Source organism: Gigantopelta aegis, chromosome 12 (assembly GCF_016097555.1).
Source record: "Gigantopelta aegis isolate Gae_Host chromosome 12, Gae_host_genome, whole genome shotgun sequence".
NCBI lineage: Eukaryota > Metazoa > Mollusca > Gastropoda > Neomphalida > Peltospiridae > Gigantopelta > Gigantopelta aegis.
In genome coordinates this window covers 34,506,201-34,532,666 of record NC_054710.1, presented here as the reverse complement: position 1 = coordinate 34,532,666, position 26,466 = coordinate 34,506,201, and the positions used below count along the sequence as shown (strand labels likewise).

General features: G+C 38.0%; 1 protein-coding gene across 2 annotated transcripts in view; it reads left to right on the top strand.

Annotated features, from left to right (window-relative positions):
* LOC121386718 (CXADR-like membrane protein) overlaps positions 1-25,257 on the top strand; it is a 30,813-nt gene extending 5,556 nt beyond the window's left edge. The window contains exons 3-7 of one of the 2 annotated variants that reach the window (XM_041517711.1): positions 3,151-3,222; positions 4,262-4,591; positions 12,363-12,620; positions 14,964-15,078; positions 24,786-25,257. In XM_041517711.1, the coding sequence (XP_041373645.1) occupies positions 3,153-3,222; positions 4,262-4,591; positions 12,363-12,620; positions 14,964-15,078; positions 24,786-24,861 (849 nt within the window). In that variant the 5' untranslated portion in view covers positions 3,151-3,152 and the 3' untranslated portion in view covers positions 24,862-25,257. The remainder of the gene's footprint in view (positions 1-3,150; positions 3,223-4,261; positions 4,592-12,362; positions 12,621-14,963; positions 15,079-24,785) is intronic. The other variant, XM_041517712.1, reaches the window with a different exon arrangement.
* Positions 25,258-26,466: the final 1,209 nt, after the last annotated feature.

The following is a 26,466-nucleotide window of genomic DNA, read 5'->3' as shown; positions in this document are numbered from 1 at the left end:
CCACCCCACCCCACCCCACCGCGACGTGATTTTACCAACATTATAATACATGTAATAATACATGTGATAATAATAATAATAATAATACACAATTATTATACCTATTACTACTACTACTACTACTACTATTATTACTACTACCATTATTATTATTATTATTATGATTAGCCTACTACTACCTTTTTGGGGTGATGGGGCGGTGTTTTATCTGGAGGAGTTTTGGCTATAAAAATGCAAGATTAACGTGCGTGCACACACGCACAAACGGCAGGCTGAACTTGTCCCAGCATGTAGAACTGGATTCAACTGGGTTAAACCTTTGTACGACAAAACATGCAACAGTACGCTATACATTAAAACCAAAATACCACTTTGTGAACCAGTCAAAATAATTTGCACAAGCGCCTAATAATAATAATAAATGGTGAGTTCATGTTCCGACTGTTTATTATTTTATTTCAGCGTATTCGCGGTTATTTTCGTCATGAAATAATATATTTTTTATTATTTGCCATGTATACTCTTCAAAAAAAGAAACGCAAAAGGGTACAAATGGGTTATAACTCCGATTTTATGTTTCCTACCGGTTCATGCTTTGTGAATATAAGGTCATTGCATGTCCCAAACACATTCCCACGGTTACATTCGATAAAACGCAGCTACTGTACAATAAAGTTCCAAAATGTGAATATTCGCAAAAACGCAGCCACGTGCAAACCATGTCACCACTGCACGTGCGTTGTCTGCACGTGCATCATGAACACCGACAGTATAAAAGTGCAGGGTGTTCGCTTGCCTGGCCTCTGTATCTGGCCGACAGTTGACAATCCAGGACATGCCACGTCTCAGTGAACCGCAGAGAAACAATGCCATCGGCCGACTAGACGCAGGCGAATCCAGAACGGCCGTTGCCAGGGCATTCCATGTGTCCCCAAGCACCATCTCCAGACTGTGGGACCATTACCAGCAACATGGATCAACACGTGACCTCCCTAGATCCGGTCGACCACGGGTCACTACCCCCGGGCAGGACCGCTACATCCGGGTACGCCACCTTCGGGAACGATTGACTACTGCCACCTCCACAGCCGCAGCAATACCAGGTTTGCGCAGGATATCCGACCAGACCGTACGGAACCGCCTACGTGAGGTAGGAATTCGTGCCAGACGTCCAGTTAGAGGTGTCATCTTAACACCACAACACCGTCGACTCCGACTGCAGTGGTGCCAGATTCATCGACAATGGCCTCAACTGCGATGGAGACAGGTGTGGTTCAGTGACGAGTCCCGATTTCTGCTCCGACGTCATGATGGAAGATGTCGCGTGTATAGGCGTCGTGGTGAACGTTATGCGGCAAACTGCGTGCAGGAAGTGGACAGATTCGGCGGGGGTAGTGTCATGGTGTGGACAGCCATCTCACACACTGGCAGAACTGACCTGGTCCACGTGCAGGGCAACCTGAATGCACAGGGCTACATTGACCAGATCCTCCGGCCACACATCGTTCCAGTTATGGCTTACGCCAACGCAGTGTTCCAACATGACAACGCCAGGCCTCACACAGCACGTCTCACAACGGCTTTCCTACAGAACAACAACATTAATGTCCTTCCTTGGCCATCGATATCACCGGATTTGAACCCAATTGAGCATCTATGGGACGAGTTGGACCGACGCCTCCGACAGCGACAACCACAGCCCCAGACCCTGCCCGAGCTGGCAGCAGCCTTGCAGGCCGAGTGGGCCACCATCCCCCGGGACGTCATCCGTACTCTGGTTGCTTCAATGGGCAGGCGGTGCCAGGCAGTTGTCAACACACGCGGAGGCCACACCCGGTATTGACTCCAGATGACCTTGACCTTGGTGGTGTGTCCTATCACTTACTCACAATGGACTAGAGTGAATTGTGAACAATCCTGCAACATTTGGTAATTATCGGACTCACCATTCAATAATTAAATCAATTCTCCAAATGTTACGACAATGTGGTTTTGCGTTTCTTCTTTTGAAGAGTATATATAGCCGGCCCTCATTTGCCAAGTCTCTATACACGGCGATCGTTTATATAAAATCCAAAAATACATTATACGGTTGTCGTATGTATAGCCTCATCACTACGAGTCTGTTTTTCCGTATTTTTCATGTCTCATCACAAGAAGAGTTCCAAATTTTGAAAAAGAAGCGTATCATGGAATTCCATTGATCGTAGTTCAATTAAAATTTTTACGATCATACAATAACTAGGTTTGGTATTCCAAATGAATGTAAGTTTCATTTATAATGCATATTTAGAGAAACAAGGCCCACTAAATCCGTGATTGAGCTCCTTTAATGTGGGGTTGTTTTTTTTAAATGGGAAAAGTCTCCAAACCTTAAACAATTTTAAATCGGTGATTGAGCTCCTTTAAAATCTGCATTACATATACGTGTACTAATATATGAATATAATATATTTTATTTAAAGTAAGGTCTCACTACACAGTTTTCTTCCAGGTAAGAGCTCATTCATCACGATCTAGTTTGTTTTTATTACGTACCCTCAAATTACATTCTGGCAGAAAGACTGTCGGAAGAGTCAAAGTAACCACTATTAAAGGGAACTACCTTTGTTTCAACCCGTGAACATTAAAACTAAGTTCAGTTAATCTACAAAACTGTAACACATTTGGATAAAATTTTAATTGAGTGAAACACGAGTCTGTGACTTTGAAATGGTGAAATACCCTCTAAAATTAGACTAAAACTTCTCAGACGCACGTGCGGTTTTTTTCATATGAAAAATGCATTTTGTGATATCAGAAACGCTTCGAATGTATGGAAATTGATAATCTAAAATCTAAGTAAAGTATTCATGATTTAAGTTATCAAAAACGGTTATAATAGTCAACAAAATACCTTAGTGTTTAAAAACTAGGATTTATCCTTTTAATACCATGTACGATGAAGTGCTGCTTCATATTTTCAAATTTTATAAAAAAAATGGGGGGGGGGGGGGGGGGGGGGGGCTTCATAGTCGTACCTTGCATAAATAATATTTACCGGAACGTACGAAACTTTGATGCCAACTTGGGCCCAGTATGGGACATGCACTTGTATTGTTTTAGCAGTACTTACTCTCAGTACAGAATGTTTGTTATAATTATTTCCAGGTATGGCCTTTTCACGGATTGTCTTTGAAGTTTCTCTGCTTGTCTCTCTTATTGCGAACTTCACTGTTGAAGGTAAATAGTCAATGTTCCATGTGGTTAATTGGAGTTTTATTAAAGCAAATTTGTTATAAACTTGTTAAACGTCGTTGAGGTGCGGACACTGTGGTTCAAATTAAATGGTACTCAAATGAAAGTATTTTCACCATTTACCTGTTTTAATCTTTGTTTCTGGCGCTGAAGATATCTTCTTGGCCCGAATCCAGACATTAAGTAGTGTTCCTTCTCGTTTTAATGCTTTCGTTCGCAATTTTACCAAAGTACTCTCAAAAGGGTCAGTCCGTGTCAAATCACCCCAAAAAGATGGCATTTTTAACCTCACACTTTAACTTGCTTCTACATCACATACTTGGGCAATTTCCATTCCAGATATGCCATTCTCATCAATATTGGACCAGTGGTCACTTATTTATGGACGTTCAAATATAGGCCGCATCGCCCAATTTTGGTCATTTCTACCAAAATGGGCAGGTCGTAGTACCCAAACCGCTTGTCCGATTGAGCTTATCTTTGAAAATTAAGCATTGTCAGCTAGTCTTCCTACAAACCAAATTCCAGCCAACTCTGAAGGGATGGGGTTAAAACAATCGGATGATTTGACACACAGTGACCCAAAAGCAACAGGAAACGCGTTTGGGGTGGGTGGGAGGTGGGGACATCCCGCGCTAGCAGGTCCAAAAGAACACCAGCAGCCCGACATTTCTGGTGCTATTGAATTTTAAATGACCTGTAGGATTAAGTAAAAAAATAAAGGATTGTGCAATTTTCGTGTGGAAAATTTGTCGCATAATTTGGAACCATTCATTGAAAGACAAATTTGGAGCTAACGAGTAATTTTGATTTAGCTTGCCGAATAGTAGCTCATATTTTGTCCATTTATTTGCACTTTCCCCACAGACAGGACAATTCAAACTTATCCCACTCACCTGTCAGGGATCTTAAAATTCTATTTTCAAACACAACAGTGGGTTTTGGGGCTATCTATTTAAACGTCCTGGATCGGCGTCAGAAAACATTATGTTATCCCCTAAATATATATACACATATTTTACAGGGGCAGATACAGAGACTTATTGCATGGACCCTGCAAACCCCGGGGACAGTACAACATTAACCTGCACAATAACTGGCAAGATAAACGGTGGAATCAGATGGATCAGACCTATTGCTTCAAACCCAAGAACAGAGGTAGCAAAGTGTGACACTCGTAATACCTTCTGTCTTTACCCTGGAAATATAACCGGCTACAAGGCTGTTGCTGTTTCACCTACCAGGAATAGCCTCACCATAGATTCCTTCAACCCCGTTATAGATGCCGGAGAATGGACATGCCAAGACGGAATGGTCGGTTTAGTCAGACGTAAATGCAACAAGACTGTCACAGGTAATAGTCCAGTCAATATTCAATATACGAAAAACAAAATAGCTTAATTCAAAACAAATTGCAACAGGTGTTTTTTTTGTTTCTTTGTTTTTTTTAATTTTGTGTTCCACAATTGTTCCATATTATAATTAACATACTAATTTATAAAAGTATAAAAAAAATTAAACAGGGTTTCTGCCAGAGGGTAAAACGGGTATGGCGCCATAACCCATTTTTTTTTTTTTTAAGTTAACATTTTCACAAAATTAATGACTTTTATCATTATTGTATGATTTTCTTAACCCTATCCCTAAATGTAACCCATTTCTTTATGGGAGAGGACCCCCATACCCCCTGTTGATTGTAGTTGCATTCAATTCCATAGCGCCATACCCAAACATTTCTTTCTGGCAGAAACACTGTTTAAAGTATATATAATATTGTTGTTAATCAGTTTTGGGTGGGGTGGGGTGGGGTGGGGTGTGGTGAGGTGAGGTGAATTTATTTTAAATATTTAAATGTATGTCTAGCTATGTTTAATTACAATCGGTATCATCATGCCAATGGCATACTATTATCAGTTGCTTGCTGTCTTTGACTATAAATACAAAATCTCACCCCAGTCCTTTCCAGTAAAAATAAACATTAGTTTTCCCAAAATATGTCTTACATGTAGTATGTATTATAATTAAACACACCAAAATAATTAAAGGGACACTCCTGAGTTTGCTGCATTGTAAGATGTTTCCGACTAATAAAATATTTCTACGATTAAACTTACATATTAAATATATTTTCTTGTTTAGAATATCATTATCTGTATATTTAATGTGTTTCTGGTCGTCTTAATATTTGTAAGAAGCCCAAACTGGATTTTGTTTTCAAATAATATCGTACGTACGAAAACATCTATTTTAGGAAATAAAATGAAATTTAACCTAGTACAAATATTAGAACGATCAGAAACACGTTTAATATACAGCCACTAATATATTATGCATATTTGATATGTAATTACAATCGTTAAAAAGTCTTTGCTAGTCGATAACATCTTAAAAATTGCAGCAAACTCAGGAATGTCCCTTCAATTCAAAACAAATTGCAACAGTATAACAAATAATAGATCTAATTCCAAAAATCGCACCCCAGCTCTTTTCAGTACATAATATAAACCAATAATAATCAGTAGTTTCACAAAATATGTCTGACCTGTAGTATGTATTATAGTTAAACACACAAAAATAATTAATAACATTTGGACTTACTTGTTCATAACTGGTAACACGCGCACGCACGCACGCACGCACACACACACACACGCGCGCGCGTGCACACACGTTCACATACTTGTACACGCTCATGCATATCCCGTTTCCATATACGTGCATATAGTCCAACTGGCTGCGTGACCTATAGATTAGCCACTTCAAACAAAATCTGCCAAAGTACCTTTCAATTCTATTTTGTGCAGAGATACTTTTTGGTTTAAGAAACATGGTGTTATCTTTCGGATTTGCTAGTAGTAATCTGCTACTAGTTAGGTAAGGTGTCAGTATCATCTGCCAAATTGTTTCTGGATAACGTTAGGACAACTAATGCCTCTGCATTGAGCACACATAGCACAGCATCAGTCTTGCATTTACATTTCACTTCTTTCAGCAAACAATCTGGAGCAGGTAAATTTTAAGTCTGGACAGGCACCATTTTCCTTTTTAGACACGTTCCAAACCCCAGTCTTCTGTTACCCTTCCATGTGGGTGTGTGACGTAGCTCAGTGGTACAACACTAACCTGAAGCCCAATCGATCTAGGATCGATCTCTGTCGGTGGGCCCATTGGGCTATTTCTCGTTCATGTGCTATTCTGCATACGGGAAAGTGCATATAAAATATCCCTTGCTGCTAAAGAGTAGCCCATGAGAATGGCGACAGCGAGTTTCCTCTTTCAATATGTGTGTGGTCCTTATTCATATGTCCGATGTCATAAATAAAAACTGTCTTTCTTCCTTTCCATGTTTGTATTTGGTAAAACACTCCAACATTAAGATGGATCGCTGCTGCAGACGTTTGTTGTATGCTATCGTGTGTCATGAATGTGTTGCTTACAGCCACCTTCTGGAATAATTTACTAACCCTTAGATAATCTATTGTTTCTTTAGCTTTCCCACTTTACAAAATGACTAAAGCCTTTTTTTCTCCTGCTTTCACAATATCCATCTCAGTTGCATTATCTCGATCAAATACATGTGCACACTCACATAAGTTCTCTTTTTTCTTTCAAACATTTTCAGTGAAATACGTTTTCCAATACCAAATAGATGAGTGGTGGTATGAAATCCTAAAATTGCATGTACAAAAAAGTATGTTTTGGCACAAATCTTTCCCGAGGTTTTCCTTTGTATGTTACTAGTATATATCCCAGATTTTGGTTTTGCCGTTCATATGCATTTTTGGTTCAGGTTTGAAGTAAATGCTATTGCAATCACGGTCAGTATAGCGGCAAAGAAATACCAATAAATCTGTGTCGTCTCCAACAACTATTCAATGTTACTGCCAGAAAGAAATTCACCAGAATCTGACACCCAATAGCCGTATTTTTCGTGCTGGTGTGTCGTTAAACATTCATTCATTCATTCCCATTCATGCAATGTGTTAAACCTGTGACGCATTCTAATGTTATGACGAACATTGTCTGCAATATGTTGTACCTCAGCATACGATGAACAAAAACCATGTTGGTTCAATGAATCATTTAAAAACATTGAACCGAATTGCCTATGCATCTGCACACCAAATTCAGTTTGCAACGGGGCAACAGTAACTCTTGGATGGACTGCCTGTGCTATTGCTCGTCCAACAGAATCTACTTTAACATAAGTATTATGTAGTACAGATATAGTTTGAAGCAGAAGAGTAAGGATTTTTTAGGGAATAAATTTTCTTCGTAGACAGGGGCCACGTCACCATAGCCTGGGTAGTAAGGCTGGCTTGCACTAATATAGTTTGTCATTCTTCATTGGCTTAGCAACAGTCTTAGTCTCTCTTTTTTCTCTCTCTCCGTCTCTGGATCATCATTTTATGGAAGCCTGTGATACGTATTCAAAATGACAGCTGCTGTTGTCATGAAAGTTACCACATTTGATTTTCTATTTATTTCTGCAATTATGATGGTGTCATCAAACATATTTATCCGGATAGTGTTAGTGTGCCACTGAGGCCATATGGTGTGGGTAAATGTTCGCCTTATTCCATCAAAGAACTGATCAAGCATGCCTAACATAGACACAGCCTCCGACTTCCCCAGATAGAGAATTCTATCCAAGACAGAAAGAAAGAAAGAAAGAAATGTTTTATTTAACGACGCACTCAACACATTTTATTTACGTTTATATGGCGTCAGACATATGGTTATGGACCACACAGATTTTGAGAGGAAACCCGCTGTCGCCATTACATGGGCTACTCTTCCGATTGGCAGCAAGGGATCTTTTATTTGCGCTTCCCACAGGCAGGATAGCACAAACCATGGCCTTTGTTGAACCAGTTATGGATCACTGGTCGGTGCAAGTGGTTTACACCTACCCATTGAGCCTTGCGGAGCACTCACTCAGGGTTTGGAGTCGGTATCTGGATTAAACATTCCATGCCTTGACTGGGATCCGAACCCAGTACCTACCAGCCTGTAGACCGATGGCCTGCCACGACGCCACCGAGGCCGGTCCTGCAGGAAGGAGTTTTAGCCACATATTTTACTATTGTCGTCTATGGGATTTGATTTGGTAGTATACACCCTATAGCACATATTCAGTGCATAATAAAAAATATGATTTTGTCATTTTATTTAATTAAATTATACTGGTTGATTAATTAGCCATCACTCGACCATGCAAGTTCACAATGACCTTGACCGTGACAATAATCTCTGTACATGGTTCTGAATGGAGTTTGAATCAAAGTTAGCACTGAGGAAAAGTTGGTTTTGGCCTATAATTCATACTGTAAAGATTTCAATCATTTCTTTTTACATGGTAGTGTAATTGAAATTATAACATTGTGTTTGTGTGGAATTAACTCATGATTGCAATCATAATCTTGAAAAACAATATTTCAGTTATCACCCTTTGTGTATCAAAGACTCGTTCATTCTTATATGAACTGCAACAGGTTTAATTTTAATAATAATTTATTTACTATATATGATAAGCACACACAATTGCATTAAACACACCCTGAATTGGCAATCAGATTTTGTGATTTATTCACTGACTTGCACTAAATGCAGCATCTGGGTTAGACAGTCACACGCTTTAACACGCGTTTTAGGTCACCGTCACAATATAAAATACAATAACACTTTTAAAGGCCCTCATGTAGTTCCACACTTTAATCAACCTGAACACTAAATTATGTTTTACACCTGCTTGAGAAGGTATCCAATCAGTATAAAAAGAAACTCAACATAGCAAGAGTCCCTTTAGATTCACAGAGTGAATTCAGTTTGGCCACATGGACTAAATGAAAATCATCCCAGTGGCTTTGGGTACTCCCTTTGTTGTTTTAATCAGTCCCTTTCATTAATATTTTACCTGATTGGTTCCCTTTGTTTATTTAGCTTGTTGTTTTATATTTTGTTCACTTATAGCCAGTCTGTTTTTAATTTCATTTTAAATGTTTTATTCCCCTGATGAAGTTTAAAGTTTTTAAACGAAACGTTGAGATTTTAAGATATTTTTTTAAGACAATTTTAATATATATTTTGTACAATTACATCTTGCATTCCATAGGCGTAGTAAGTTGGTGGGAAGGGACATGGAGGAGATTTCTTTTTGCCCCTCCTCCCAGTTGGTGTATAAAGAGCTAAAATCATGTTAAAATTAATAATAATATAAATATGTATATATTTATAGCTCCTAATGGAATAGGCCTTTAGTGTAATCTCAGTTTATAAGGCAATAGTTCTATACCGCAGATTGTTTACTGCATCAAAGAATTTCACTTAATTTGTTTTATTATTATTTTCTTAATTTATCCAAATAAGGCTACAGCACGCTGTCCTGGGATTTATGGCATGTGTAGTGGTTAATTGTTAGTGATTGGTGAGTGTTAGACGGTGTAGTGGCGTTACACCTGCCAATTGATCCCTTAAAAATTCACTCTGTGTGGGAGCTGGTACCAGGCTTCAGAAACCTGTATCCATCTGGCCAGTCTTGGGATAGTGGCAGTCCTCCTATACACAGTGCAGGAAGGATGAAATAGTCTTGTGTCGTGCTCGCATCCGTCATACTTACTTAACCCATCCATTTATCTTGAAGAAAGATCTTCCACCTCAGTGTGCGCATTGTTAATGTACTCTGACGGTTCGACACATTTTGGTGGAGTGTAAGCATCTGAAAGAAACTCGAAAATATATTTTTGTTTAGAGAAATGTGATGGAATCATTTCCATAACATCCAGAATTTGTTTTACAATTTTTACGTGATACTGACTTCTACTCTAAATTTTAATATCACCTATCTATGATATTTGTATTTTTGCACACTTCTTTACACTGTTTTTATTTGACTGTTGAATTTTTATATTGATGTTGATCATCCCTTTATTTGTTTGATTTACCATAGTTTGACACCCAATATCCGATGTATACTACTCAAAAGAATTTAAGGGTCAAAAATTTATAACCAGATAAGTTTCAGAGTGTATTAGATTGATGATGTAAACTACACCAAACATTTAATTTATTGTTCCATATTTACAAAAAACACACAAATAAACGTCACTGTATACAAGAAAGTCACATGACATGCTGTCAAAGTTGAAGGTTGTCAAACATGGATTTTACACATTAGAACATTCGTTTAATAGTGTGTGAATCCACCCCTGGCGCGAATACACTCGACACATCGTTGCCTCATGCTGTTGATCAGACGTCTGAAGAACTCTTGGGGAATGGCCTGCCACTCTGCCATAAGAAGTTGACCCACATCATGAAGGTTGGCCGGAGGGGCATGGTTATCCCGAACTCTCCTGCCTAATTCGTCCCAGGCGTGCTCTATTGGGGCCAAGTCAGGCGAATATGCTGGCCAATCCATCCTGGCAATACCTTGTTGTCTGAGAAAGTCCGTTACCACCCTGGCGCGGTGGGGTCTGGCATTGTCATCCTGCAGAACTACCCCGCCGCCAATCTGCTGAAGGCCTGGGAGAACCAACGGCCGGATAATCTCATTCAGATAGCGGATTCCATTCAGATTGCCATCCACCACATAGAGGGGGGTCCTGTGGTGGATAGAGATGCCGCCCCACACCATGACGCTGCCACCACCGAACCGGTGACGTTCTCTAACGTTAACTTCAGCGAAGCGCTCCCCAGGACGTCTGTAGACACGAACCCGACCGTCGTTGAACTGGAGACTAAACCTGGACTCATCAGTGAACATCACTCGACCCCACTGAACACGTTGCCACCGCAGATGAAGCGTGCACCAGTGACGTCTGGCCGTTCTGTGACGTGGTAGGAGTGATGGTCGAACAGCCTGGCGACGGCAGCGTAGATTATTGGCTCTCAGATGATTGCGTATGGTTTGATGAGACACTCGAGTTCCAGTCGCAGTCCGCAGATTGTCACGTAATCGGCGTGCAGTGGTTGTGCGTTGACGTAGAGCCATATTGGTGATGTAGCGGTCCTCTCTATTTGTAGTGCTTCGGGGTCTTCCCGAACGTGGACGATTTCGAACAGAATTCCATGCTTGGTAGCGTTGCCACAGTCGGCCAACGACACTCTTACTGACACCAAGTCTCAGAGCAACATTTCTTTGCGTATTGCCATCCTGAAGCCAAGCAATAGCCCTTCCTCGATCTTCGATAGTCAGTTGACGTCGTACCATTGTCGAATTTGGAGTGTGCACCGTACACGAACGCAAGCTCCAATTATACGGAAATTCAGCATTGGGAACATGGAATACACATGCAAAGCGTGCAAATGAAGCGCTTTGTGAAAAAGCAAGTTATGGGCACTTAGCAGACCTTTCGCTTTCGCCCTAATTTACGTGCAAATGTAAGCATGTTTTCGCCATTAGAACTAGTCGACAGTGTCAATGACAGTGGATTTTAATTCATTTATGGGTTGCTTAGACCCACTTTCGTCAAAATGGAACAATACCATGCGTGACATTATGGTCTAGCTAATATAATTGACATTCAGAAAATAATGTCGAAAATATCGTCTGACCCTTAAATTCTTTTGAGTAGTATATAGTTTCGTGCTGGGGTGTCATTAAACATTCATTCATTCATTCATTCAGAAACCTGTATCTACTAGCTTTAGTCCACTGACTAAGCTACTGCGCCATCGAGGTCAGTTATGAAAAAAAAAAGAGAGAAGAAATACATGGCCAGGCACACGACACACACACACACACACACATATATATATATATATATATATATATATATATATATATATATATATATACAGTGAAACCCGTCTAAACCGGACATTCGGAACCAAGTAAAATGTCCAGTGTTAAGAGGTTTTCGGTTTAGAGAGGTTAAGTTTTGTACTGATTTAGAAAAAGGACCGTGAAAAATGTCCGGTTTTGGGGGAATTTACAGAGGGTCCGGTTTTGAGAGGTTTCATTATATATATATATACATATATATGTGTATATATATATATATATATACATATATATGTATATATATGTATATATATATATATATACAAACACACACACACACATATATATATATATATATGTGTGTGTGTGTGTGTCACATTTTCTGTTCCTTTTTTGTCAGCTGGTCCACACGATGTTGCTCTTGCGTCTCCTGAGTATGTCACAGAAGGAGACAATCTGACTCTGAACTGCACAGCACGGTGTAACCCATCACCATGTTCCTTCTCGTGGACATTTGAAAACAACACAGTCTCGTCAGGCGCTCTATTGTCACTGACAAACATCAGCAACACTCAGTACGGAAACGTGTACACGTGTACAGTTAACAACACTGCCATTCCAAACTCTACAACAATTCAGTTCACGCTAACTATCAAACGTAAGTAGTAGTACTTTATTAGCTTTAAGCCTTCTGGCTGATAGGCATACATTTCATATACAAATCAATAACATTTCACAAGTGGTGCATAATTAAATATGCCGATAACGTAAACATAATGCATTTTTAAGATATTTACCAATATTACATAATTCATTTCTGTTTTGAACAGACAATAATTGCACAAGTTTAAACGCAAATGGTTTGCGCCAGTAGTATTTATTAATATATATTGAATGTAATTGCAGGTACAATGGACATTTCAAAATAAAGTGATATTCATCGTCTATATCATTCTGATTACACAATTATGCACCACTTGTTAAATGTTATTGATTTGTATATAAAATATATGCCTATGAGACGGAAGGCTTAAAGCTAATAAACTATACTGCTATATACATCTGACATTTCTGTTGCGACCTTTGAATACCATAATATCTACCTTGTTCAACAAACATCTGGTGAGAAGAAACACGAAATTGTGTTATATAGGCCATGACCTTTTATATGCACAGGCCAGGATAGCACATAACACAACACGTGATATGGTGCACTGGCTGGAACGAGAAATAACATAATGGTACTAACGGCAGGGATGAGCGCTTTACCTCTGGGCTACACCCTGCCCATGCATTTACTCTTAAACCCATTTGGTATATTTGTATTGCATTCCTTTCTTTTCATTTTAAGACGTAATAATTTGTGCTTTCAACACCATGGGCTAGAGTATCACAAACATTGCTTTCTTCTCCATAACAAACATTCAACTCTTGCATTAACGTATATTCTCCACGTAAAGTGGCTAATCTTCTTATGAATACATTGTAATCTGTGTGATTTATTTGGGGGCGGGATGTAGCCCAGTGGTACAGCGTTCGCTCGATGCGTTCCAGCCAGTGCACCACGGCTGGTATATCAAATGCCATGGTATGTACTACCCGATGTCTGTGCGATGGTGCATATAAAAGACCCCTTGCTGCTAATCGGAAAGAGTAGCTCATGGAAGTGGCGACAGCGGGTTTCCTATCTCAATAGATGTGTGGTCCTTAACCATATGGCTGACGCTATATAACCGTAAATAAAATGTGTTGAGTGCGTCGTTAAATAAAACGTCTTGTTTTGTTGTGGCTCGCTACGTGACGTCATTAGGCCACACCCCAGCAAATCGGAAGTGGTCACGTGACCTTTCTCGTTTGCATACATGACGTTCAAGTGAGGCTGCTACTAAGCATGCTATACAGAGCTCGTTGACAAAAGTTGACTGCAGAATAATGAAGGGTTTGAAGTAAACTCTGAACACATACCTCAGCTATCTGCTCTGTCTTTCCTAAGTAAAGTAAAGTTTGTTTTATTTAATGACGCCACTAGAGCACATTGATTTTTAATCTTATCATCGGCTATTGGACGTCAAACATATGGTCATTCTGACACTGTTTTTAGAGGAAACCCGCTGTCGCCACATAGGCTACTCTTTTTTACGACAGGCAGCAAGGGATCATTTATTTGCGCTTCCCACAGGCAGGATAGCACAAACCATGGCCTTTGTTGAACCAGATATGGATCACTGGTCGGTGCAAGTGGTTTACACCTACCCACTGAGCCTTGCGGAGCACTCACTCAGGGTTTGGAGTCAGTATCTGGATTAAAAATCCCATGCCTCGACTGGGATCCGAACCCAGTACCTACCAGCCTGTAGACCGATGGCCTGCCACGACGCCACCGAGGCCGGTCTGTCTGTCCAGGATACTGGGTTAGTTGTTAGTGACAGAGAGGTGGGTATAGTGGCCCTTTGAGCCCTTAAAGGGACATTCCTCAGTTTGCTGCAATTTTAAAGATGTTATCGACCAACAGAGACTTTTTAACGATTGTAATTACATATCAAATATATTGTTCTACATAAAATATTAGTGGCTGTATATTAAACGTGTTTCTGATCGTTCGAATATTTGTATAAGGTTAAATTTCTTTCTTTTTTTTTCTTTTTCTAAACTATTATTTTTTCGTACGTACGAAATTATTTGAAGACAAAATCCAGTTTATGCTTCTTACAAATATTAAGACGACTAGAAACACATTGAATATACAGACACTGACATTCTAAACAAGAACATATGTTTAACATGTAAGTTTAATCGTAGTAATATTATATTAGTCGGAAACATCTTACAAAGCAGCAAACAAGGGAATGTCCCTTTAAGAACTCGCTCTGCGAACCCTGTACCTACCAACGTGTAATCCGATGGCTTGACCACTATGCCACCGAGGCCGGTGGTTTTGGTTGTAAGCGTTATAGCAGTGAATATTATCGTTGTGTTAACTGATACGACTGTATATTTCAAGATGGTGCAGAGCACGTGGTTGTCTTAAGGGATTCAAGTGCTACATGGGGCGTTGTGATCGTGATCGCTGGTTTACTGGTTCTTGCATTTCCCACTATATGGGTAGTTTACAAGAAGTAAGTCAATATCAATCTCTCTCTCTCTCTCTCTCTCTCTTTCTCTCTCTCTCTCTCTCTCTCTCTCTCTATAACATACATACATACATATATGTACTTATGATTGTGGGATGGGAGTGCGACAGTGTGTGTTATTGTACGTGAGAGTACACACATATATAGGATACTCCCCGAGTGCTGATAAATTATATCACAAGGCACCGGGGGGGGGGGGGGGGGGGGGGGCTCTGGGTTGTTTATTATCATCCATTATCATTCTTTTCATTTACGACAGTTGTAAACACAGTGGCGTGACGTAACAAAACATTGTCTTGTGATTAAAATTTGACCAATCGAGATATCGCGGAGATGTCGCTGGAGATATCACAAATTATAGTGCCAGCGATATCTCCTACAAAAGCCTTTAATGGATGATAAATATACTAATATATATATATATATATATATATATATATATAGAGAGAGAGAGAGAGAGAGAGAGAGAGAGAGAGAGAGAGAGAGAGAGAGAGAAATAAAGAGACAGAGACAGAGAGAGAGAGAGAAAGCGAAAGAGAGACAAAGATATATATATATATATATAGAGAGAGAGAGAGAGAGAGAGACAGACAGACAGACAGACAGACAGACAGACAGACAGACCAGACAGAGAGAGAGAGAGAGAGAGAGAGAGAGACAGACAGACAGACAGACAGACGCACACGCACAGACTCTGGGTCGACAATTAGCAGTCGCCCGGTCGCGACCATCAATTTTATTGTTGTCGGTATTGTTTAAAGTTTAACCGATTTGCATGAAATAAGAACAGACCAGATCTAAAGTGACACCAAAACATACATGATGACATAATCGTCCAAACATTACTGTAAAAAACAATAAGTACGTTTTTATGCTTTGTAATATGATACATCGTATATTTTGGTAAAATGTTTTGTTTTGGGGGGTTTTCTGTCAGATTTATTTTTCTTTCGATATTTATTTTATTAGTAACCTACTACTGTAGCATTTACAATATCCAAGTTAAACGTACACGTGTGCGTGCTTTGGCTATAGGGGAGCCACTCCCGAGAAAATCCTTTACAGGAAATGTTACCGATTGCGTCACCAGTCTATGCCATCCCTCTTGCATCCCCTGCGCGTGCTGTAACCTCACCGTGGTGCAGGGGTGTAACATTCTCTTTGAGGATGGCCACTAGAGCACAGGTCTCCTTTTGGCGCACCTTGTTGGCCGTGAGGTGCATCCCGTAATGCTGGATGATGGGATCCTGGTGGTTGAGTTGAGGGGCATATCTGCGGATATGTTTTCTGGCAACACACTACTTTGGCTTGGAGTTCAGCCAGACAGGTGGTCAGGGAGGCCCGATCTGATTAATCGGCTGGTTACGCCAAGCTCGAGAGCATACAACCCTTTGATTTGTCTATATAGTAAAGAACAAACATTGTTTGATGTACTTTTTTGTATTTGTATCTCTTGGGGCGGTGGCTAGGGTCAATTGGGTGATTTATTGTTTCTTTATTGCCCAAGTATATCATCATGTATCCCTGGCATGGCTGCCTGCTGGTTATCTGCAGCACCATGTCCCATCGTTGGACTCTGTGGTGGGTGGGGGCATGGTTGATAAAATTATAAATTCATATATGGATCCAAAAAAGATATACCTTTTGATGGGACCCTGAAAGGGTCCACACCAAAGTTACGGATTCTTCGTCATCTGATGAAGAATCCATGACTAATGTTACAATTAAGAAGCCAAGAGTAGGGTCTTCTGAATCCTGGCCAAGGTTCTTGGTTGTTACTTCTTCAACTGATGGAGCCTTGGGCAAACTTTCACCGTTTGCTATTCAGAAAGGTCTGGTTGGTTTGGCTGTTGAGCCAAAAAATTTAAAAACATTGAGGAATGGTTCATTGTTAGTGGAATGTTCCAAAGAGTCATTCAAAGTGTCTCCTGAAGTCAACATTCCTCTGCAATGTACCTATTACAGTGACAGCCCATAGTATCTTAAATTCATCTAAAGGTGTCATCAGATGTCGAGATTTGGCAGGAGTTGGTGAAGAAGAAATTCTTGAAAATTTGTCAGCACAAGGTGTGACATTTGTTAAAAGAATTAAGGTCCGTCGAAACAATGTGTTGATTTCGACAAATACCATAATTTTAACTTTCAATACACCAACACTTCCAAGCTCGATTAAGGCTGGGTATTTCAGTGTACCTGTTGAGCCTTACGTCCAAAACCCTTTATGTTGCTTTAAATGTCATACATTTGGGCATGGTCAGAATACATGCCGCAATAAAACTACATGTGCTCGTTGTGGTCAGTTTGACAATGACAGCAAGAACTGTAACAACGACACTAAATGTATCAAATGTAATGGGAATCACTTTGCATATTCGCGAGAACGTGCAAAGTAGAAGTTTGAAAAGAAGGTTCAGCAGGTCAAGGTTGACAGGCACGTATCATTTCAGGAAGCTAGGAAAGTGGTGGAAACATCAACATCTCCAGCTACTGCAGATAAATCGTATGCTGATTAGTGTTGCTGTCAATACTTGTAGTGACCACTTTCCCATTATTTTGGAGAAAGATGGACCTCCATCGCTTGAAAGGGCTCAAATGTGAAAGTTGGCGAAGGCAGATTGGGGTCAGTTTCAGCATATGTGCAGCACTAGACTCCAACAATTTGCCATGTCATTGTTCACTTCCATCTTGAAGGACATTGCAGATGGAACTATTCCTAAGACTTCGGCAGTACCAAAGCGTTTCAATAAACCATGCACGGTGCAAGGATGCATTCAAAGATCGAAACTGGTTACTTGAGAGGTTCAAACGTGAACCTACTGGGGATAACCTGGATGCATTTCGTATTGCTAGGGCCAAGGCTCGCAGAGAAATCCGACAGAGTAAGAAATCATCTTGGAGAAATGTTGTCTCCAAGTTGAATTCACAAACATCCATAAAATCTGTCTGGAATAGGATCCGTAAAATCAAAGGTAAATAATCCAGTAATACAGTTCATCATTTGTCTGTCAATGACACGGATGTCACGTCTCATCGTGACATTGCCAATGCATTGGCAGACAACTTGTCTCACAATTCATCATCTGCTTTCAGTACAGATGCTTTTACATCTGTCAGAAATAAAGCTGAACAGCAGCCATTAATTTTTCATCGGAAAATGCTGAAGTGTACCACTGGCGTTTCTGTATGAAGGAATTGCAGGATGCTCTTTGTAGAGCCCATGATACTTCAGTAGGACCAGATGAAATTCATTATCAGTTATTAAAGCATTTACTTGAATCATGTTTGATGGTTCTTTTGCATATTTTTAATAACATCTGGATTTCTGGAGACTTTCCTTCTGATTGGAGGAAAGCAATTATAATTCCTATTCCCAAGCCTGGTAAGGATCCAACTAATCCTACTAGTTATCGCCCTATCACTTTGGCAAGTTGCATTTGTAAAACCATAGAACGAATGATCAGTCGTAGACTTGTCTGGTATCTTGAATCCCACAAATTGCTTACTAATGCAGGGGTTCTAGAATATTTTTAAAATTCACTTGCCATAGGGCCAGTGGATTTGAAAATTCACTGGCCATGGTGAAAAATTCACTTGCCCAATTTTAACTGTTGATAAAACCAAAAAACAGTAAATTAAAATAATTAACTTTTTAATGTCCATTTTCAATACTGAGATCATGTTTAATCAATTTGTCAATTTACACAACAGATTGGGCATGCTTTATGGTTTGTTTAGAAAAATATGCAAATAATTTTCATCAGTTTAGAATAAAGTTACCGTACCTATTAAAATTTTAAAATAATTGTTTCCACTAAAACCACCTAAGTTATAAAAAATAATCCATGTTACTGAGATATTACAACAATTAACAGCATTATTCCTTTACTTATGAATGGGAACTTGCCCACCCCCTCAAAAAACAAAAAGAGAAAAGAAACAATTAAGAACCTTTATTAGCATAAAGTGTACATGTATTGCAGTTTAAGCCCCCTCCCCCCACCCCCCACCCCACCCCCAACACACACACCATATTAGTAATTTTGCAATTTGGGTACTTTGTTAAATTTATCTATTTCATGATACTAAAAACACCTTTTTTGCAATTTATGTTATATTTTATAAATTAAATTAATAATTTACACATTTTAAGTATTTGTAAATAGTGACGTGCAACCTTTAAAACTAATAAAAGACTGGTTACCGTTTTGCATATTATTAGTATCAGAGTAACAAATCTTTGGATTTCAGTGTAAAAAAAACAAAATGGCGGCAAAACAATGAACTTTTGTTTTTCCAATGTTTACATTTTATAACTTTAATAAAGTTATATCAGTAGGTATATTGATGTCATGGATAGGTCAGAGATTACTGGTGGCCAACTATTTGTCAGTGAAATATTGCATGTGATAGCAAATCGAAAGAAGTGACTTGTAGATGTTTCTTTTGTTTTTGTATGATCGTAGGACATAACGTTGTAGATGTTTGTTGTTTTTTTTTGTTTGTTTTTTTTTTGTGTTTTTTTTTTGGGGGGGGGGGGGGTTTAACCACTTGCCATCGGGATTGCACAAAGTAACTTTTACTGGCCCGAATCCAAAAAACACTGGCCTCGGGTATCGGGCCACCGTATTCTAGAAGGCCTGCTAATGTGCAATGCGGGTTCAGATCTAGACGTAGCACGGTTGATCATATTGTTCAATTTGAAACGTTTTGTAGAGAAGCTTTCATCCATAATCAGCACTTGGTTTCAGTGGGTTTTTTATTTGGAGAAAGCTTACGATACCACGTGGAAGTATGGGATTTTAAGCGACCTCCAGGGCATGGGCCTTGGAGGTCGACTTCCTGTTTTTATTTCCCAATTTTTAAAAGATAGATCTTTTAAAGTTCGGGTGGGGTCGACTTTGTCCGACATTCACCCACAGGAGATGGGTGTGCCTCAAGGTAGCATCCTGTCTGTAACTTTATTTTTTGTGAAAATGAACAGCATCTCCCAGTGTTTAACACCTGGTGTGGATTGCTCGTTATATGTCGATGATTTTCAGATTTGCTATAGATCGTCCAATATGAGAATCATTGAACGTAAGTTTCAGCTTTGTTTGAATAAACTTCATAAATGTTTGTATGCATATCTGCCAGAAAAGAGGTCTTCACTTAGATCCTGTTGTTTCTGGACAAAAATCCAATTCCAGTTGTGGAGGAGACTAAATTTTTGGGGATTATATTTGACAGGAAGTTATCGTTTGTGCCCCATCTTAAATATGTTAAAAAGAAGGGCTTAAAATCTCTTAATATTTTAAAAGTTATTGGTAATACGGAATGGGGAGCAGACCGCAAGGTTATACTCCGTCAGTATCGATCTCTTGTGAGGTCAAAACTTGATTATGGATGCATTGTGTATGGGTCGGCACGCAAGTCTTACTTGCAGATGCTAGATATATACACAATCAGGAACTTAGGCTTTGTCTTGGTGCATTTAGAACATCTCCTGTAGAGAGCTTGTACGTTGATCACGCGAACCTTGTTTGGGTGCTAGACGTGCAAAGCTTTCTCTGCAGTATGGAACCAAGATTAAATCTTTACCAAAACATCCTACACATGATGCGGTGTTTGACAACAAATATATGAAGTTGTTTGATGCAAGGCCAAATGCTATTCGTACATTTGGTCTTCGCATTAAGCGCTTTTTATCGCTTTCCAACATTGATTTAACTGACACTTTGGAAACTCCTTCATATTTTGCCTTCTACTGATTTTAAACATAATATCAACGAATTTATCTTTTCCACTTGGCAACATGATTGGGACGGTGCGGTTGCGAACAAGCGTCATTCTACCAAGCCAGACTTGGGAGAGTGGCAGTCTTCCTATAGACAGTGCAGGAAGGATGAAATAGTCCTGTGTCGTGCTCGCATCGGTCATATATATTTGACCCATTCATTTATTTTGAAGAAGGATCCTTCACCTCAGTGTGAGCGCTGTCAGTGTACTCTGATAGTACGCCACATTTTGGTGGAGTGTCCTCATCTCCAAGAAACTAGAAAAGGTATTTTTGTTCAGAGAAATGTGATGGAATCATTTGATTCCATCCAGAACTTAGTTTACAGTTCCTACGTGATACTGCGTTTTATTATAAATTTTAAATATTATCTAACTGTGATATTTGTATTTTTGCACAGTTCTTTACACTGTGTTTTAATTTAACTGTTGAATTTTTATATTGATGTTGATCATCACATTGTGTTTACATTTACCATAGTTTGATACCCAATAGCCTATGTATTGTTCGTGCTGGGGTGTCCTTAAACATTCATTCATTCATTCATTCATTTCCTCTTGCATCGGCGCAAAGATGATTGCCACCCCAGTGTATATACTAAAGCGCGTGTAAAGTTCAAGTTCAAGTTCTTTATTGCGTTAAGTTTTCCAACTTATCAGCATTATAACAATGAAATACAATATTATGTACAATAGTGCGGAACAATGGTGGATAATGACTTACAGAAATACATACACATATACCGATAAAACAATCCATCTATATCTATATATAAACAATCGGCAATATGGGTTACACAAATAGAGATATATTAAGTTGTTTGTAGTAATAGCATATCCCTCATTTTGTTCGCCTGTATTAAGTATTTGCCAAGGTTATTTATCTCCTTATTGTTTGTAGTTGACAATAGCTGTATTAGTTTAAAAACACTGGGGTTATTGGAGTAGTATTTCTTAATAAATCTATTTCTTAAAGTTTCGTATCGTGGACACTGAGGATGAGTTTCATTTTATTCTTCAATCTCATTAATATTACATAATGTACATACTCTTTGTGTTCTCTCGATATTTTTGTACCTACCAGCTTCAATATTTAGCCTGTGTGTACAAATTCTCATTTTCGTTATTTCTTTTATATTACGTGAATCAATTGGCTTCGTCAGATATGTTTGTAATTGATATTCCTTTATTAAGTGTTTATATAGTGATCCTTTTGGCGACGCTGTTATTAAACTGTAGGATTTTTGTTTAAATAGATCAAATATTATTTCTTTAATTATGTAATAAAAACTGATATGGGTATGGGTCGATTTCCACATATAACTTAGCCCAAGCGTATCTAATTCCTGCTTAATATTTGTTAGCCAAATATCTCCATACTCATACATTTCCTCGTACACAGCTTTTAGAATGCAATTACTGGTACTACTAAGGTTTATCCAATATTTAGAAATTCTCAGCTTTCTTATAATAGCTAGTGGAAATCGTCCCAATTCTCTATAAACAAAGTAATTACAAGTTCTATTATGTACACCCGCTGAACGTTTACAAAATTGTATATGCACTTTCTCAATGTCGTGTGCTGAGTGAAAACCCCAGACTTCCGATCCATAATTAAGAACACTATTTACATAGGTATCAAATACCGCTAACTTCGTTTCAATGTTAAAATAGTTCTTATTACAAATATTCATGATCCATCATTGTGCTTTACGTCCTTGTTCTGCCAGTCTTTTCTGTGCCCGATTAAATTTACCATTATAACTTATTAACAGTCCAAGATAGTTAAATTCGTCTACTACCTCCAACTGGTGACCGTCATAATCCCATTTCTCGTTATCTTTAAGTTTACCTCCATTTCTAAAGAATACTATTTTCGTTTTATTTGTATTAACGGTTAGATCCCATTTTGTGGTGTATTATTCAAGGGTATTTAACATAGACTGTAACCCTTCTGGCGTCTCGGAAAGAAGTACCATGTCACCAGCATACATTAGTAGAAATATGTTTAACATTTGTATTTCAATATATGGACAATTGTCTGATATGAATTGCATTTCACAATCATTGACATACATAGAAAATAATATTGGTGATAACACCTCACCTTGCAATAAGCCGTTTACACACCCGAAATACTCAGAAATTACGTTATTGTATTTCACACAGCATTTAACGTTGTCATATAAAGTCTTATCAAAAGTGGATAAAAAATCGTCCACCTCATTATTAATATTTGGTTCATTCGAAGCAAGGTTACTAAAATGTACGAAAAACTCGTTATTTGTCAAGTCAGATTTTAGTCCTTGCTTACGTTTTTGAAAGTGTTTGTAGAATTTCCTAGGGTTATGTCTCCTTAAGTAATTAAGCATATTACCCTGTTGAGATTTGTATTTTCGTTTAAGTTTATATTGTAGTGTCTTGTATATTTGTTTAGCACGGACAAGCTCAATTCTATTCATATTATTTTTATTTGCATTAAACTTTTGTATGGCTTTTCTGTATTCAAGATAGCGTTTCCTGGACAACTCATTAAACCAAGGCTTATCGTCATGACTAATGGCGTCTTTCATTGTTTTCTTTGGATTTGCTTTCTTAACTGTAACTGAACAATAAGGCTGTATGATTTCGTTGAGTTTGTGTACAAAGTTATCTACACATACGTTTACATTTTCGTGGCTATTATCATTTATAGTACAAAAAGTATAAACATACTAGTGCTATGAGTTTAATATATGTAAACGTATTGTGGTTCCAAAGTTTTATTCGTCATATTGAAAAATCCTATATAATATAATATAAACATTCCTTACTATCACGCACACAAACTTTACATTTCCGCGCACACTTATAACAAACTCTCAATTAAAGGGACACACCTGAGTTTACTGCATTGTAACATGTTTCCAACTAATAAAATATTTATACGATTAAACTTACATATTAAATATATTTTCTTGTTTCTTGTTTCTGGTCGTCTAATATTTGTAAGAAGGCCAAATTGGATTTTGTCTTCAAATAATTTCATACGTACGAAAAAATATTTTTTAGGAAATAAAATGAAATTTAACCTATTAAAACGATCAGAAACACGTTTAAAGGGACATTCCTGAGTTTGCTGCATTGTAAGATATTTCCGACTAATAAAGTAGTTCTACGATTAAACTTACATATTAAATATATTTTCTTGTTTAGAATATCAGTGTCTGTATATTCAATGTGTTTCTGGTCATCTTAATATTTGTAAGACGGCCAAACTGGATTGGGTCTTCAAATAATTTCGTACGTATGAAAAAATAATATTTTAGGAAATAAAATGAAATGTAATCTAGTACAAATATTAGAACGATCAGAAACACATTTAATATGCAGCCACTAATATTTTATGCAGAAAAATATATTTGATATGTAATTACAATCGTTAAAAAGTATCTGCTAGTCGATAACATGTTAAAAGTTGCAGTAAACTCGGGAATGTCCCTTTAATATATATATATATATAAGTTATAAGTTAACACCTGGTTACACACACACACACACACACATATATATATATATATATGTGTGTGTGTGTGTGTGTGTAATCTAGCCATCATATTCACGTTAAAACACTTTCTACCTTCACCAATATATATTTAGAATATCCATTATGTGGTGGAAGAACATAGGGGATTACTATATGCAATTGTAGACGTTTCTGAGAGTGTTGAAGGAAATGTTCCAACACAAGAACTATAACTGTTTTCTTTAAAAAGACAATATATGTGAGAGTAGAAGAGCTGAGTCATAGCAATACTGTGTGCAAGATGTTTTAACATACTAGATGTTACCAATTTTATATTTTATTAACCTAATACTAAAATAAATATTACTATTGTATATCATGTCAGGAATAAATCAAATATTACATTTTTTCACAGAGCAATAAAGAAGAAAGTTGGAGATGGGCAGAACGAATTTAACAGGGTTCGAATTTCACGACGGCAATTGTTGTAGGTGTCCTTCTTACTTGCCGTTATGCCCCTGAAATTTTACGGTGTCGACGGCAAGAAAAATGATGCTGTGCCTTACCTGGTTTGCCACCGTGCCCTTAGGAATATATATTTTTTTAAACCCATCATTTTATTATTTAGAAATGACACATATTGTAACATGAAAAATCACAGCTAGCTAAGTCTGGCTGCTTGTTTGCACACTAAGTGACAGGTCAGTTATACCAGGATGAAAAACAAAACGTACTAAAATGCCCATAACAATAACGGTATTTAGAGGAGTTTAAAGGGACATTCCTGAGTTTGTTGCAATGTTTTGGACATTCCTGAGTTTGCTGCAATGTTTAAAATGTTATCGACTAACAGAGACTTTTTAACGATTGCAAATATTAGTGGCTGTATATTAAACGTGTTTCTGATCGTTCTAATATTTGTACTAGGTTAAATTTCATTTTATTTCCTAAAATAATTTTTTCGTACGTACGAAATTATTTGAACACAAGGTCCAGTTTGGTCTTCTTGCAAATATTAAAGGGACATTCCCGAGTTTGCTGCAACTTTTAAGATGTTATCGACTAACAGATACTTTTTTAATGATTGTAATTACGTATCAAATATATTTTTCTACCTAAAATATTAGTGGCTGTATATGTTTCTTATCGTTCTAATATTTGTACTAGGTTAAACTTCCTTTTATTTCCTAAATTATTTTTTCGTACGTACGAAATTATTTGAACACAACATCCAGTTTGGGCTTCTTACAAATATTAAGACGACCAGAGACACATTGAATATACAGATACTGATATTCTAAACAAGAAAATATATTTAATATGTACGTTTAATCGTAGAAATGTTTTATTAGTCTGAAACATTTTACAATGCAGCAAACTCAGGAATGTCCCTTCAAGACGACCAGAAACACATTGAATATACAGACACTGATATTATAAACAAGAAAATATATTTATCATGTACGTTTAATCGTAGAACTATTTTATTAGTCTGAAACATTTTACAATGCAGCAAACTCGGGAATGTCCCTTTACATGGGCGGATCCAAGGGGGGGGGGACCAGGGGGACGCGTCCCCCCCCCCCCAAAAGTTCCCTTTTTGTTTGTAGATTTTTTTTTTTTTTAAGTAAACAATAATTATATTGTAGATAAATGAAATCAAGATTTTCGTGTACATGCGCAAGCTTGCAGATATGTGTCTGTGTTATTGAGTCTCAATGGGGCCCCATTGAGGTTCTAACGCGAGTGACGCCAATTTACTTCATTATTGCTAGTATATTATGACGTAGAACTGTAGGAATTCATATTAATTGTAAATATCAAAACTTGTAGTAAGGTGCCCTTTTGACGAGTCAATGTGGCCTTCTTTTTTGGTCCCCCCCTAAAAATATTTCCTGGATCCGCCCATGCTTTAAGTTGACGACATTTATAAATATATTTGTTGTGACTTACATATTAGTGATTTTAAATATATTAACGAATATATCTTTTCGACTTGGCAAGATGATTGGGACGTTGCGGTCACGAACAAGCTTCATTCTATCAAGTAAGTCCTGAGAGTGGCAGTCTTCCTACCGGCGGTGCAGGAAGGAGAA